The sequence below is a fragment of the Pelodiscus sinensis genome, chromosome 17, assembly GCF_049634645.1.
Source record: "Pelodiscus sinensis isolate JC-2024 chromosome 17, ASM4963464v1, whole genome shotgun sequence".
Taxonomy (NCBI): domain Eukaryota; kingdom Metazoa; phylum Chordata; order Testudines; family Trionychidae; genus Pelodiscus; species Pelodiscus sinensis.
Genome location: NC_134727.1, coordinates 29,797,565 through 29,814,222, shown reverse-complemented (window position 1 = coordinate 29,814,222; position 16,658 = coordinate 29,797,565). Strand labels below are relative to the sequence as shown.

The window sequence follows — 16,658 nt, the reverse complement described above, 5'->3', positions numbered from 1 at the left end:
GATTCACTTATATGGCAGGGAACCCTCATCTTCCCCATTAGGGCAATGTAAATCAAAGCATTTTGGCCCCTTTGAATTGCTCAGAGGCACATAGTGGCCAGTCATCTTGAACAGAACTTTAATTTAACCCTTGTGCCCTTCCCCTCGTAATAGCAAGAAAGAGGACCAATACCTAAGTCCAACCTAAAATGACTCATTTCTTACTAAAAATGTTCCTGACTCTGGAGTAAGGAGGAAATGTTACCAACCTACCAGGTAATGTAGGAGCTTCTGCATGCTCTGTTTCATGCTCACAGAATGAACAGTAGGAAACCTCAAGATTACTGCACATCTGGATACATAAAACCTAAACGGGAAGATGTGCCTCTCTTCTCTGATCATCAGAAGAAAATAAACTACAGCACCTGCTCTGACACAATGAGTTGCCCAACTATGATGGAGGCTCCTAGGCTCTATGGTAATATAAATAATACTAATCATTTGGTTCGTTAAACTCCAGCTATTTCGAGAGTTATTTGTGGATCTCAGTACTAATGAGGTGATCTTTGGGAGGGTAAAAGCTTGAAAGATGTGTTCAATGGCTGGAAGAAACACAAACCTATGTTAAAAACAAAGGCGTTACTGGCATTGCAACAATGGAAAAAGACACAGTTCACCAGCTGTGTGAGGCGTTTAGAAGAGGTGATACATTTGGCAGTGAGGAAAACATGCTGCAACACTTCTAGACTTCTGATTGCAGAGAAATATGGACATATCTCATGTGGTCCGATCCTCATCTGATGTAAATCAACGAAGCTTCGTTGAAGTCAGTTGCTCTGAGTTTCTATTGTCTTGTTTGAGTTACTTCACCAGAACCATCTCTGTCACTTCCAGGTTCACAGCTGATCATAGATATCTCATCTTACATGTACTAGGGTACTCAAGAATTATTTTGTGGCAGACTAAGCAAGTGAACAAGGCTACAAAGCTGATTGACATATGTTCAGATTAGATTTTATTTACAAAAAATGTAGTGTGGAATGCTTTCTACGGTGTGTGGCTTCAGTGAAAGAGAACCTAATGTTACAGATGCTGTCGATACAAGGAGAGACTCTTAGTGGCAGACAGGAAAAGTCTATTTAACTGTCATTACTGGCAACAATGTTTGTTTTTCCTTTAGTGCAAGTGAAAGCCTCCATGTATCCTGTGTGAAAAGGTTACACATTCCACGTCACCATCTCCAGGGGTCCCAGGTCTTATTTCTCTTCTTCTGGCATTGACAATTATCACAAACTCCTCTACTGCTGCTCACGTCACTTATGAAATTGACTGGCTGAATGTTAAGTTTCTTGACTGACCATCAACCACATCACACCCACAACATGCCACATCTCCACTGGGTCTGGAAAGGGGAAAGCTCAAGTGGAATATGGACAACAGCCACTCCTTGGGCAGGGATACTAAACACATTAAGGGCACATCACAATGAAAGGGGTAGATCACTACACTGATGAAAGATGAAACAGTGTCTTCCAAGTGGGCTGTTGACCGACTTGACAAATCCAAGGTGCTATTGGTGGATTCATCTCTTCTTTTGTAATCAGAGATTCTCAAGAGGCTTGGTTCTGTGCCCACTGCATCATTCATCTCCCTTGATACTGAGTTGCCCCTTTTCCTTTGGAAATATCTTTCCACTCTGCTTTCCAAGGACTGAGTGCTCGACAGAAGGTGAGGACCTCTGTCTGACATAGTGGTAGCAATGAAGATTTGTTCCAATCGGTGGGTTCACAGGTCTACGATTCAAAACTTGACCCACACCTGACCTCAGATTTTCTTCTCAGAAGTCTGAAGTTCTGATGTGATCTTCAGTTATTTTAGGATTAGCAGCAGAGAGAGCAGAACTTTAACCTCCATATTTCCTAGTTCTGGATTAAATTCCTCTGATTTCTCAAAATGTAGGCCTGGTTAGTTACAATTTCACTCCCTCTGCTTCCTCTACAGATCTTTAAAAATAATAGTTTTTCATGTATAGTTTTTTTTGGGGTATTAATGTTGGTTTTCATTGGGCTGGCATTGTCAGAGCTTTTAAGAACATCCCCTGGGACTTCTGCCCTGAATTGGATCACTTGCTGCTGATAGTGGCAGGCATTTGTCTTTTGTTTTCAGCACACTGCACAGCTACCACTGAAATACCACCTGCTTTTTTCTGCTGTTTCAGAGCTAACACCAGCCCGAGCATCAGTGCTGATAGAGTAGCCGTCCTGTGGGGCTGGGCTGAAAAGGAGCTCTCCATATGTTCTGTAATATGGAAAGTAGCCAGTGGAAGAAAAAGGTTGATTCCGCATCAATAGTCCATTGAGCAGCGAGATCTCAGAAGCACAGTGTCCAACAATGCTGTCAGTTAATAGACAGGAGCCAGAGGACTCAACACCAGGCATGGAAAAGATTCCTTCCTTCTCTGTCTCATAACTTTGTGAGATGCTCTGAAAAAAGCAAACATGATCAAGATCTAAGGTCTGAAATTATGCAACAGGAATGGGAGTTTTGGGGTGATTTCATCCTTGGCATTGTGCCTGCTTACATTGAGGGAAAATTTGGTCCATTATCTATAGCTAGCAAATAAAGGTCCCTAAGGATATTTGTGTGTCTCACAATGGAACTCTCAGGGCCTACACGGGAGGGGGGTGGGGAGGTTGAAGTTGGAGAAATCCAACTGCATATACATCATTGGTTGGCAATCTGCCGCCCAAGGACCAAATGCAGCCCTTGGGGGTTCCGGATGTGGCCTGCCAGACGTTTGGTTTACCATCCCAAACTCCTCTGGTTTCTGTCTGCAGAATGTTTTTCCTACCAGTATTACTGAAGTGACATGTACATAATGCAAGGGCACCTGAAGTGAGGTGGGTGCTGATGGCACACAACATTGTGAGAGCTGTGTGCTCCCTCTGCATCCAGTCAAAGCGCGGCTACGGCTCAGTCGGCACACCCCACAAATTCTGGGTAGGCAAGTGCAGTTAGCAAAACTACCCTGTCCCGGGAGCCAGTCTTGGTTCTGACAATCCGGCAGCCCACAGAAAGGAAGGAGGGCCTCTCCCTAGCCTCAGTTGCCCCTCACTGATGTACATCCAGAGATCTGTGAGAAAATGCTGCCTTCCGAGCGACAGCCAGTGGGAGGAGCGCCACAAGACACTGCGCTGCCGCTGTTCCTATCATTTGCGGGGGGACAGGCCACATGAGAGCTGTTGTTCCCAGCTCTTCCCCTAATGGATTGCTACTTCCACCCGCGTCCTCGCAGAGCCCCGTTCACTAATGTGCTGGCACTGAAGGCATCTCTCTCTAGAAATGTTTCTCTGTGTTCAGCTGCTGGAGGGAAGCATTAGCCTGAAACATTGTGGGATTGATTGTGCTTAGCCCTGAAGACGGATGCAAGTAGGGGACGGGGCACAAGATGCCGTCCACATTTGCATGCAAGGGCCAGGTCCAATAACAGTACTGGGACTCAGGGGGCAACAACACTGAGCAAGCCACTGGTGCAAAGCAAGATTCACTAGAGGCCATGCAGAAACATGGCCTCAACCTGGCACTTCCTGGGTCTAGTGGCCTCATAGTATGTATGTGTGTGGAGGGTGTCTTCTGTGCATAGTTCTGGGTCCACATAGGTGCTGGGGGAGACTGATGATTGTGGCTGGGCCCCATTTTATTCCTTTCTCCCCAGGGCAGCAGTCCCTCCTTTATTTGCTTCCACTCCTCCCTGCAGGATTCACCTCAGCTTTGCTCCATACCTGCCCTTCTTACCTCTCCTGCCTCATGCCCCTACCCTTCCCTTTTCTTTCCGTTCACCTTATCCTGCCCCTGCTGATGTAAAGCCACCCAGCAAAGGTGTGGAACTAACGTGCCATTTGCCACCATCACATCGTTCATTCTACTTGTGTGGTTTCCCTGCCTCCCTCCAGACCTTGGCTCTGTCATATCTAAGCAGATGGTTACCTCTTCTGAGACTGTCGATTGCTTTGGGACACTGTTCTTCGTTGGCCCTTCAGTACTACTGTAATGAACACGATGAATAATAAAACAACATGACTGGTCCTTTGCAGAGGAGACATGTCCTCACCCCTGTTGTGAGGTGGCATGGCAGCTGGTTTCCCCCGGCACACCTGAAGCCATTGTGCCTGCTTTACCAGCAATAGTTCAAAAATACACCCTCTGTGCCCTTCCCTACTTCAACCATGACTTACGGCTCGGCTCCTGTGCTACTGAAGTCAACAGGAGCACAATTGCACTTGCAACTTACTTCATCACTGCGACCAACGGCAACCTCACAGATGCTTCCTCTTTCATTACTCCTGGGGTTAGCCTCTTTTCCCTCTGTAGGCATGCTTAAGCCATCATTTAAAACTGGACGACCAAAGTACTCCTCATACGACCTATAATACGGAAAATAACCAGTGGAAATAACTACGTGGCTTGGGTTCTCATCTTCTCGTATTGTGTTAGCTTTGCAGCCGCGGCCTCTGTCTCTTTTTTCTCCTCCTATGTCACTGTCTTCCATTTCTGCTTTAACACATAGAGTGTCCAATGAAACTGGGTTGATAAAAAATTCCTCATATGTTCTGTAATAGGGCAAATAATGAGGCGAGGAAATCAAGTTGCTTGGGATTGGCAGTTCATTGAAAAGCGAGAGTTCACTGTCAAAGACCTCAATGTCGTCCTCAATTAATAGCAGAAAGGAGTTGGAGGCTTCTGAGTGGTAAAATGGTAATATGGTTTCAAGGTTCCCCTCCAAACTTTTCACCAACTGGAAGAAACATAGGCATGATCAATGCACTGAAAGGTTTGTAAGCACGAGTGAGACCTTCTTAATTACCAAGGGTGACATCTACCCTCTAAAGCAGTGGTTTTCAATGTGTGGCCGATGGACCACTAGCCATCTGTATCTGCCATGGGGCTCTGGCCCTTCCTTCCCGCAGTGGGGATCCTGGCCATGCACGGCAGCCCTGCATGCCTCCCCTTGTGAGGCTGGCTTCCTCCTGCGGGGAAGGGGGAGCCCCAAGTCTCGCAGGCCATATCCAACTCACCGGGGGAGGAAGTGGCTCTACACTCTGCTGTTCCCCCTGTTCCCCTTTTCCACAGCTGGGGAAACAGCAGCGTAGGAAACTACTCACCTGGAGGCTTTCCCCTCTCCTCCCATTGGTTGCCCCCACCTGCACCCTGCCTCCCAGCCAGACCCTGCCCTCCCATTCCTTCCTGCACCCATTTTGTCATCATGGGTGGTAGTCCAGTGGTCTGCAGAAAGATTTGTATTGAGCAGGGTGGGCCACAGGCCAAAAAGTTTGAGAACCACTGTTCTATAGCTATCATCCATACTTATTGATGAATGGCCTAATTCATTATAGGTCATATATAAAGATATAGACCAAATCCTTAGAGTGGCATAGCTCTCCCTGCAGTCAATGGGATTTCAGGATGTGTCTGATTATCTGCCAGCTGGGTTATCTGCTTTGAATGCTCATACCTATGCATCACAGAAAGCATGAGATTGTCAATTAGGGATGAGAGGAAAGACTTCCATCAAAACTGCTGTTGGTGCCATTAAACTTTTTGCAATGTGTTTGCTTTCCAGGGAGGTGTTGATAGTTTATGGAAAAAACCAAATCCTTAAAAAAATATTTTGTCCAAAACCCATCGTATCGTAAGCTTTCAATATTTCATGAAAAAGCGAAAATTTTCCATGGAAAACGGATGAAAATGGACAAAAATGATTTTTGTTAAAATTTTCTGAAGGAACAAAGCTATGTTTTCCCATCAGTTCTACTGCCAAACCATCCAACCCTGAGATTTTAGGTGTATCAATGTTATTATTATTTCATAAGCACCGGTCACGTGCTTAGCATTCCACCATCTACCCAACAAGACTGGCTGTGACATAAAGGATCTCAACACACAGACCAGGCAAGGTGTTCTGGGAAAGCAAGAGGAGGTTGTAATGTTGACAACTAACCAGCTCTGGTCACGATCTCCAAGGAGTGTTAAGTCACTCTGTTTGGACAACAAAGACATGTTAATGGGGCTATCAGACACGAGCCTATTTACTTGCATTGGTACAAATCAAGAAAGGATGCTAACTGTATTTGTCTGAATTCTCCCTATACTCTGTTTAATGTACACTAATGTAACCTGTACTTATCTTTACCTTAGATATGCAACTATACTGGAATGTCATTAGGTCATAGAATCATAGAATCCTAGGGATGGAAGAGACCTCAAGAATCCAGCTCCCTGCCCAAAAAAGAATCAATCCCAACTAAGTCATCCCAGCCAGGGGTTTGTCAACTAAATGTACTAATTATGAGCTCGTCTACTGTCACTGGGTGTATGTGTGTGAAAATGATAGCTCTCCCAATCAGTATAAGTGACATTGACATAATGCTAAGTCTGTGGGAGGTGTTCTTCTGATGATATAGCTTCCACCTCTCTCAGAAGTGGAGCAATTATGACGAGGGGAGAGCATGACAGTGCAGACATGCCTTGTGTTTCTGTAATGAAATGGCCCACCAACAAGAATCAAAGCCTTAGAACTCTGAGTGGGTAGTTTGTTGACTTCAAAGCATGAGTCATCATTATATAGGACAATAGAAGTGCCGCAAACTTTTAGTCATGAAAGGGCTTGATAAACTGTTTTCAACTGTAAATGCTGGACCTTAGAAATGATCCTGCTGTCTCTGATATTTCTAGATGCTATTGGGGGCTTTCTAGCTATCAGACCAATTTCCCCAAATCCACTTTGGGAATCCCTGAAGAACCTACAAGAATATTCTACAAGACCATCAGATTACTACACCTCTACTAATATTTGGACTACGTCAGCTGATCCAGCTGAAATGTATTTTATCTGCTTGTATCTTTTAATAACTCTCATCTCTTTTCATGAGTATTAAACCTTTAGTTAGTTTACAAAGAACTGGCTAACAGTGTTGTTTTTTGGGAAAGATTGCAAGCATCTTATGATAATAGGGTAAGTGACTTGTTCTTCAGGATTGAAAGAACCCAGTGTATGTGATTTGGGGGTTTAATAACCTTTTATCACTTGATACAGTTTGTCTGGGTGATAAAGAGAAGCTAGAGGGCTTAAGGGGGCTGTTTGTGACTCCATGATTAAACTAGTGTAATGTTCCATGATTACACTTTTGTTGCTGGCTTGTTGAAATCTAATAACAGAACATACACCAGTCTGGGGTGTATGCCCTGGTTTCCAACAATATGACCTATGTTTGGCACTCTTAGCTGTGAACCACTCTGGGCAGTGAAGAAGAGGTAACATTTTGAACTGACACATTTTTTAAAGGGACATGGGTGTTTCCTGGCCCTTATGAAAGAAAGAAGTATTTAAAAGAGATCTGAATGAGGGTAGGGTCGGAGTTAGCTTGTTGGGATTTGGAGAGTCATTCTGTGCTCATGGAATAAAATAACTAATGGGGAATAGGAGAAGGAAGCAACATTGGCTGCTGAAGGTGGTATCGAAGGCAGAGAAGAAAGGTAAACTGGACATGGTTGAGAACCAAAAAGGCTGAAATTGAGTGGGACCTTGTATGTGAAACTTGACAGAAGGAGGGACAGTAGAGTGATGCAGTCTGATTGCTGGGTGAAGAACAGTGTTCTAACTGCTGTCTGCTGGATGGGCTGAAGGGGAGTCACACTTCTAAAATATGAAGCAGGATATAGTACCTCATTTTTTCTGGACCATTCCCCTGTCCTCTCTGCAGTGTTCCATGGTAAGAGCCCATTTTTTTCTTGCCCACCATCAGAAAAAGCTTGTTTTTTCAGTAGTATGTAATTTGCCTGCCTGGCTTTGTTCATACCCTGGCCTAGTTCTCCTTCCAACTCCTCCTCCTCTTCTCTTTCCAGTGGCTGTAGAGTGGAAACAAGAAGATCAGTGAAGGGCACAGAGTGTGAACCATTCCATATGAGACTATGGATTTGGACAGAGGGCCTGACTTGCATAAATACACATGGACACTTGCACACTGAGATGTGCAAATCATTGTCTGCTTGACTTATAGGCACAATTACCACGACTGCATGCACATCTCTGTTGTTTGGGCTTGACAATGACTACTTTGTTGTGTAATTGTGCGTGTGAGTATACAGATGAACAGCATGTGCAGCTGCAATAATTTCATTTGGGAATTCAGCATGCAACTGGACACGCCTTTCTGCATTTTGAAAGCCAGGCCCTGATTTGTCCCAAACCATATTTTATTGACTAATTGGGCTATTCTAGAGACATCTCAGATCTGACAGCTTCCAAAAATACATGAACTAGAATCTTATCATGGGGGCGTGGGGGAGAGAGAGGAATGATACATACCCTTTATATGAAGTAGGTGAAGGGGAAACTGATAAAGAAACAAAAGTAAAAATCACCAATATTAAATTGACAGGGGTTTTTAAGATAAACAAAATACTAACAGATTTGAAAGGCAAGGACAGCTACCATTTTCAGCTTCTCCCCGGGTTGCTTTAAACTTTTCTGCCTACTTAAGGAACTGGCTTTGGAGTCCTCAAACTGCACCCCATTCAGCTTTTTAATTAAGTTGAAATTCCATATCAGTGCATCTGTTTCTCTAGCACTGATTAGTAGTGCAAGATAAGAAACTTGATGTTTCCCCCTTAGGGTACATCTAGACTGTGGGGTTTTTTTTTTTTTGCAGAAGAGTAGACGTGCTCTTTCGGAAGCCCTGATTTCCTCGTTCCGCAAGGAAGAAGGGTTCCTCCAAAAGAGGGTTTTTTTCTGAAATTTGGCCCATTGTAGACAGGCCAAATTTCAGAAAAACATCTTCCAAAAAAGCTATTGGAAAAAGGGTACTCAAATTGCAGAGCACAATGTCTGTACCTTTTTCCGATAGAGCCCCGCAGTCTAGACGTACCTCCAATGATTGGACATTTGAGAGGCAATGGCAGATGAGTTTCACAAAGAAACCATCTCACTCCCAGATTAACTCCCAGTGTTTACAGTCCCTTAGATGGCTTTATACACGAGGGATGGGTTCAAGGGAGAGTGTTTATATCTGGTTCGGGTTATGTTTACATTTACATTTTAGGTTAGGATAAGGTGGGTTTGAGTTCAGATATCCCTTCCCCCTTATAGCACAAGCTAACTTTGTGAAGTTCCAGCCCCAAAATTATGTGAACTCTCACAAAAGACCAGACGGAGATTTCTAATGTACCAAATCACTAATTCCTGTGAGAGTTCTCCAAACTTTGGTATTTTGATAGTTGGGCTGAATCTGTGGGGGGAAAGGGGAAACAAAAAAACCAAGCAAACCCCTAGGATAAAAAGGCCTTTCTCAAATCCTGTTGGGAACTAAAACCATGGATTCAGGGACAAGAAGTGATGTGGACTTGATGCTACATTTTGGGCCCAACTCTAGTTTGCACCTCTACTTTCATTTGAAAAACAGACTAATTAGGTTCATCACTATTCTTTGAAGTTACCTAAGTCCAAGTTATCATATTACTATTATACATAGAAATAAACAGGAATATTTCATCACTAAAATCATTGCAAAGAATATTAATATACCTGCAGTCTTCATAAAAGTAGCTGGTAACTTTTTTTCCTCTTAGCTATGTTTGGTACACTGTTGTTTTCTTATAATTCTTCATTCATATCAGCTCTCAATGGGCTTTCTTCATTTATTTTTTCCTAATAAAAGATTACAGTTCAAGGCCTTCTGTAAGCATCTTCAGATCTTACAACTATTTTACGCATCAGGGCACAAACCCCACAATTATTTGACTGAGCTCTATCTGCTCAAGTGAGTCCCAGAACTGAAAAAAGGGAATATCTCACAAGTCAGAAGAAACCTCTGAACATCAAAATGCCTGGTTTTATTTTTTTGAGCCAGTCACTAATAATTATGTTTATAACCCCAACTTCCAGCCTATATCCATAAAGGGGAAATTAGTCAAGAGATCTTTATGGCCACATGCTCAGCTTTCCCTTGCTGCTGTGTTTATGCTCTAGCAAACACACAACCTTGGGAACTGGATGGTCATTCTGAGATGACATCACAGAGACAGTGTTCTCTCTCCATGATGAACACATAATAAAGAATCTGGGAGGATCCGTGTGCGCTTACCAGACTACCAAACTTGAATAATAAGAAGGCCCTTTGTGTATTCTCACCCCATGCCAGTACTGCTGCCTTAAAAAGGCCAAGAAATATCCACCCCACTCACTCACAGCCACCCACACAAACAGATGTTGAGTATTTTTTCTCCCTAACATTTTTCCACCCACAAAATCCAAAATGTCTGAAGAAAAGACTAGCCATGTGTACCACATCTGTCTATCTACTACATCTGTCTGTCTATTTATCTATAATTACCTATAATATCTGATATATATTAAGGGTGAGATTTTCAAACGCATCTATGGAAATCAGGTTTTTTTGTTTTTTGAAGGTCTCATCTTAAATTCCAATAAAAATAAAGCACCCACAGAACTTCGTAGACACTATTTATTAGTGGTGGGCACACAAAATGGAAGAAAGCTGGGACTGCCTTGTGCCATCCTATCCCTAAATGTATTTGCATCAATCATAACACAAGAATCAATGCTACAGGCAGAGATAAGATGAGAAAGATGTAAAACACATGATATAAAACAGGATGAATCCAGTGTCTGTATTTAAGAAAGTTTGCAAAAGTAGCGAGGAGTCCTGTGGCACCTTAGGGTATGTCTACACTACCCTCCTAGGTTGAACTAGGAGGGTAATGTAGGCATACCGCACTTGCAAATGAAGCCCGGGATTTGAATTTCCCAGGTTTCATTTGCATAAGCGGGGAGCCGCCATTTTTAAAATCCCGCTGGTTCGAACCCCGTGCAGCGCGGCTACACGGGGCACGAACTAGGTAGTTCAAACTAGGCTTCCTAGTTACTCCTCCTGAACAGTCAGTAACGGATTTGAAAGCAGCCATCCTTCTACAAAAGAATTTCAAAAAACAGTTACAAAGGGAGACATCTGAACTGGAATTCACTGGCAAATTCAACTGTGTCCACTTAAATTGAATAAGAATTTCAACTGGTTAACACATTACAAAGGCAATTTTCCCTTTCTGGATAGTCACATTTCTAGAACAAATGCTATGAGAAATCCACTTCCTCCCTGACATGATTAACTTCAATAACACAAGCAACTTCTTCCTTATATACACCTGCTTCTGTAACTTCCACTCCAGTTCATCTGATGAAGTGGGTTTTATCCACAAAAGCTTATCTCCTAATAAATCTGTTAGTATCTGAGGGCATGTCTACACTACGGAGAAGATGGACCCTGTGGAGGTCAATCTTCTAGTGTTCAATTTAGCAGGTCTAGTGTAGACCCCCAAATCGAACACTGAGGGTAGCCCCCACTGGTGTACTCCTCATTCTGTGAGGCATAAGGGAAGCCGACAGGAGCAAGTGCTCCCATCAGCCTCCTGCAGTGTAGATGCTGCAGCAGATCAGCTTAAGGTAAGGTGAATCCAGTTATGCATTTTGCATAGCGGGGTGGTGTACCTTAAATTGACCTCCCTGGTCTAGTGTAAACCAGGCCTAAGGTGCCCCAGAACTTCTCATTGTTTTTTCAGATACAGACTAACACGGTTACCCATCCGAGACTTTAAAAGAAAGGATACAATTCAGAAAAAATATCAGAAAACTAGTGTTTTGAAAACTTTGGTTTATAAGAATAACTATGAACACTTTTTATTGTTATAAGACAGATAATATTCACTTTGGTTCATAAATAAAAAATATAAAAGCAAGCAAGGAAGTTTGAAAACATAACAAAAAGAGTTGTGCCACATAAGGAGATTTGATAGAAATGTAGCCGTGTTAGTCTGGGGTAGTTGAAGCAAAATGCAGGACGATGTAGCACTTTAAAGACTAACAAGATGGTTTATTAGATGATGAGCTTTCGTGGGCCAGACCCACTTCCTCAGATCAAATAGTGGAAGAAAGTAGTCACAACCATATATACCAAAGGATACAATTAAAAAAATGAACAAATATGAAAAGGACAAATCACATTGCAGAACAGAAGGGGGATGCGGGGGGGGGAGGGGAGAGGGAGGAAGGAAGGTAAGTGTCTGTGAATTGCTGATATTAAAGGTAGGGAGAGTGGGATGTTTGTGAGTTAATGGTATTACAGGTGATAATTGGGGAAACTGTCTTGGTAATGGGTGAGATAGTTCAAATTATTGTTAAGTCCTTGTTGGCAAGTGTCGAATTTAAAATTTTCATGTACAAAGTATACCTTTCTCAAGTCACTGCTTATTTTTTATTAAAATATCTGCTTGTTCATGTTTAAATATTTATTTGTCAAACATAATTAGATGGAACAACTCTTTGAACAATGAGTTAAAAAGAAACACTCAGAAATGCCTGAGCAACAGAGTAATACAGAAAACATTAGAAGCTCGCAAATAGTATTTGATCTCTTTATTGAAATTTGAGAGCATTAATATACAAACATGATTTTGAGTAGAATGTGATATTATTCCTCCTATTTATCATGCTGGATGCTGCCTTGAAAATGTATTTTATTATAATGGGATTTCTCAGCTGCATCAGTAAGATATTTAGACTGCTAATGAAGTGTTCAGGGCTGGAAAAAAAACCCTGCTTCGTTGAAATTCATTACCATGAAGATTTTGTGGGAGCTAATTGCTGTCAAGGCTGCTTATGCATATGGCTTAGTTTAATTTCACAAAATGACAGAGCTATTAGAAGTGGCAAGCAAACTAGAAAATTCATAAAAGGGAAAGAAAAAAAACCCTTGTTCAGCTGTTATCATTTGCAATTCAGTACCATTTTCAGCTCTTTCTTGGGTCCTGTGTCTCAGGAAAAGGCACTCCTTTATAGAAGAGGTATGTGAACTCTAATAAATATCCTCAATATGGAAAAATGCCCAAACAGCTTAACAGAGTTTTCTCCGTTGAAATGGACTTATGTGGATTGCAAGCCATGGTTTGAGGTTTCCAGCAGATAATGTTTTAAAATAGAAATGTGACAGTGAACGGTATAGGAAAATAACAAATAGCTGAACGATGAGTAAGAAGACTGTTAAGTAGATGTTACTGAAGTTTAAAAGAGACTCTTTATGCTAGAGGTGCCGTGAGTCTAATTAAACTCTCTGCCTAGTTGCTCCCACAATCACAATCTGTCTGCTCTCCTGTTGATATGGCATCTTTCCTGTTTGCAGGCTTGACGAGGGGAAAGAACGGGATCCTGATTCCCTCCTACATTTCTGCATAGCTGTAGAAGGGCCAGGCACTCTTTAGCCCACAATATGGCTATGTCTACACTCGCGGCTTCTTGCGCGAGTAATATGCAAATGAGGCTAAGCGTGGAATATCGCCGAGCCTCGTTTGCATACCTAATGAGCCACCATTTTTTTCAGAAGAGGCTCTTGCACAAGAAGGAGTGTCTACACTGCCCCTTCTTGCACAAGAAAAACCCTCTTGAGCAATGCCGTTACACCTATTACTTTTCAGGAAGAACGGCATTGCGCGAGAGGGTTTTTCTTGTGCAAGAAGGGGCAGTGTAGATACTCCTTCTTGCGCAAGAGCCTCTTCTGAAAAAAAATGGTGGCTCATTAGGTATGCAAATGAGGCTCGGCGATATTCCACGCTTAGCCTCATTTGCATATTACTCATGCAAGAAGCCACGAGTGTAGACATAGCCTACATGTACATGCGCCATGCCCTCCTTGGGACCCTTTAGTGCTAGCTTTTGGGTGCTAGCATTAGCTGGAAGAATGACTTCACTTGTTTTTAAAGCACAGTAAACAGCGAAAAGCCCGGCTTTGTTTTGCAGAAGGCAGGCACTGGAGTTTGCAAGCCCAATTTAAGTTTGTGCACCCAGAAGATCATTGAAGGGATTCCTCCCAAAATAGTGATTCACTCATCCCTGCCTCACACTGAACACTCTGGGGCTATGTCTAGACTGCAAGCCTCTTTCGAAAGAGGCTTTTTCGAAAGATACTTTCAAAAAAGCCTCTTTCGAAAAAGAGCGTCTAGACTGCAAGCAGAACTTTCGAAAAAGCAAGCCGTTTTTTCGAAAGGAAGCAGCGAGTGAGTCTCTTTCTAAAAAGCCCTGTTGGCATTCAAGAACGCCTTTTCTCGAAAGAGCACTTTCGAAAAAAGGCATTCTTCCTCGTGAAATGAGGTTTACCTCCATCGAAAGAAAGCGGCTGTAGTCTAGACGCAGGTGACGTTTTTTCGAAAAAAGGCTACTTTTTTCGCAAAACCCCCGGAGTCTGGACACAGCCTGGGTGTTTCAATGGCCAGTCTATCTGGGTTGTGACGTGCCAGTCTATTTTCCAAGGGCACCATCCTGATTATTGCAAATAGGTTGTAAAATCCATTGAAATTAGCCTGAGATTCAAGATTAGTATGATATGATAGAGGACACAGCCAGCCAGTTTGCAGCACTTCGTGAGAGGTCCAGATTGCCATTCGGGCACTATGCAATGATCATGGAACAAGTGTCTAACCTACACTGCCTGTCCGGACAGACAGAGTCACTGTTTGTTTCTGCTCTGCGAGGGCTAGATTCACAAAGGAACGTGAGGTACACATGCCTTGCCCAGGGGCCCAATGAGGCTGTCGCCCCTGCTGAGGGTGTCTACAGGACTGGCCATGTGCTGCTGGCTCTAAAGGGGTGTTTAATTGCAGTGCAGGTGTTTGGGTTGGAGCTCAGGTTGGAGCCCACAGGGCCTGTGTGGTGGGAAGGTCCTAGTACTTGGGTTGCAGCCCTCAGCTGAACAGGAGCGGCCCTAGACGAGCTGCCGGCAACTGGCGCCCTAGGCAAAACACGCGATCGGTGCCCCCGTCTCCAAAGCCCTCAATGACCGTTTATCTTGGCGCCCTAGGATACTGCCTAGGTCGCCTGTACTGATGGGCCACCACTGCGCCTGAACATCTACCCTGTTATTAAACAACCCTGCAGCTTAAGCCCCACATGCTCAAGTCACCTGGAACCGGGAGAAGAGGGCAACAAAACTGTTGTGCAAGATGGGAGGGAGTTGGCTCCTGGAAGGGACAGGGCCTTGAGTGGAAACGGCAGGACTGGCCAGCCCTCAGCACCACGCCACTCTCCTCCCACCGCACCAGCCCTCAGACCTGCCTGGAATATGCTGCCTGGAGCACACCACACAATACTCCAGCAGTGATTTAAAGACCCCAGGGTTCGCAGCAGCTGCCAAGAGCTAATGGCCCTTTTAAATCATCAGGCCCCCGGGCAGTTTCCCCCTTTGCTGCCCCATGCCCCCATCCGCAGGCCTGCCTGGGTGACTAACTCCAGTGTACACGGGGCTCACTTTGTACTCCAGAATCCAGCATTTAGATGCCACTGGCATTCTCAAAACCCCTGCTCAGCTGCTGCCTGACCCTGCAGGCACCTATAAACTCCCTCAGTACTTATGTTTTCACAGTAAGTCTCCCCTAAGCATCTACCTCAGTCCTGACCCACCCTGCAGCTTGGGATCTCTATCATGCTGAAGGCCCAATAGGCTCCTCAAGCTGAATATTGAGCAAGAAATAGCATTGGTGCTAGATGCTAGGAGCGGATTCCTGACTGTATCTCAACTAGAGGGAGGAGCCTCCCTTCATCCCAGACTTAGGCACCCAAGTTCCTATATGAGGTGAGTTTAGGTCCCTCCCCCTCCTTGGCATATTCTCTTGGCAACCTTAGACAGCTCCCCACTCAGTGTGCTGGATTTTTTGGATGCTAATCTTAGGCTCCAATCTCTCCCCATGCATGGTACCAGGAGCCTCCAGGTGTAACTCTGGGTTTGTGGGTTGCCCTGGGTCGCATGTCCTCTAGATGTGATATAATGTAACACTTGGTATTGCAACACCAGAGTCCCTTTGTGACTCTAGCGCTTAGCATCTGGCTCTGCTTCCAGGGGAGGCAAGTCAAGTTTTGCTATTCAGTTCAGTGGGAACAGGACCCGGCCTTTATTGAGGACTTTGGCCATGAAAAAAGAAAGGAAGGACTGCAGCAAATGTAGGTTTGTCATTAAATCAATGGATTAAGCAATTTAAACCAATGAAAATACAGGCTAAATATTTTAAATTGTAGTTTATGGAAAAGACCATGCAGTCGTAATGCTGATTTGCTACAAGCACACGGAGAGCCTCAGGGCTGGTCTATGCTGTGCCATTGTAGTATTTCTAGGCAGGGCTGTCATTGGGATTTACAGGGCCCTACCCAGTACTATTAAGCTTGTACCTCTGTGCCCCACAGCAGCTGGGAGTGGGGGATGATTTTTTAGAGATGTGAGTTTATAAGCTTCAGCAACACACTCATGAAAGATTTTTAAAGCAAATTTTTAACTCAGGTTCTGTCGACTAACACAGTTAATTCAGAAACTGGCAGTCAGTGCCTCGGGTTGGTAAATGCCTGATAAATGGCTTCATTGCCACTTGAATGGCTCTTTCACAGGCTCTGTGTTCTACTACTGGGTCTAGCATCGTGTTTCTCAACCTTTTCTTACAAAGTACCCCTTTAAAAAAAATTATAAGTATCCCCAGTACCTACAGTTTTCAGACACACAACATTTTTTTTTCTACCATTGCAACACATTTGTTTAAACAACTTAATCATAGCTGGGCGGGCGATGACATTTTTG

At 43.7% G+C, this 16,658-nt stretch overlaps 1 protein-coding gene across 4 annotated transcripts; it reads right to left on the bottom strand.

Annotated features, from left to right (window-relative positions):
* Positions 1–967: 967 nt before the first annotated feature.
* LOC112544638 (uncharacterized) lies at positions 968–10,002 on the bottom strand. Of its 4 annotated transcripts, XM_075900423.1 has the most exons (6): positions 9,830–10,002; positions 9,560–9,682; positions 8,345–8,372; positions 7,702–7,884; positions 4,271–4,774; positions 968–2,462 (listed from the first exon to the last, which is right to left on the bottom strand). In XM_075900423.1, the coding sequence occupies exons 4-6, from the start codon at positions 7,831–7,833 to the stop codon at positions 2,142–2,144; spliced, it is 957 nt and encodes a 318-aa protein (XP_075756538.1). In that variant the 5' UTR covers positions 7,834–7,884; positions 8,345–8,372; positions 9,560–9,682; positions 9,830–10,002; the 3' UTR covers positions 968–2,141. The 4 variants fall into 4 exon arrangements, 3 of the variants coding, with proteins under 3 accessions (XP_075756538.1, XP_075756536.1, XP_025036985.2); XM_075900421.1 differs by having other exon boundaries at positions 9,560–10,002; XM_025181200.2 differs by lacking the exon at positions 8,345–8,372.
* Positions 10,003–16,658: the final 6,656 nt, after the last annotated feature.

Excerpts from the sequence above, each read along its gene's own strand:
- LOC112544638 (XM_075900421.1), bottom strand. The coding sequence starts at position 7,833 with ATGAACAAAGCCAGGCAGGCAAATTACATACTACTGAAAAAACAAGCT. Across the intron at positions 4,775-7,701 it reads AATGGTCCAGAAAAAATGAG|TTGGTGAAAAGTTTGGAGGG; the intron begins GTACTATATCCT and ends TGTTTCTTCCAG. Across the intron at positions 2,463-4,270 it reads CCGTTGGTCGCAGTGATGAA|AGCATCTCACAAAGTTATGA; the intron begins GTAAGTTGCAAG and ends TGCTTTTTTCAG.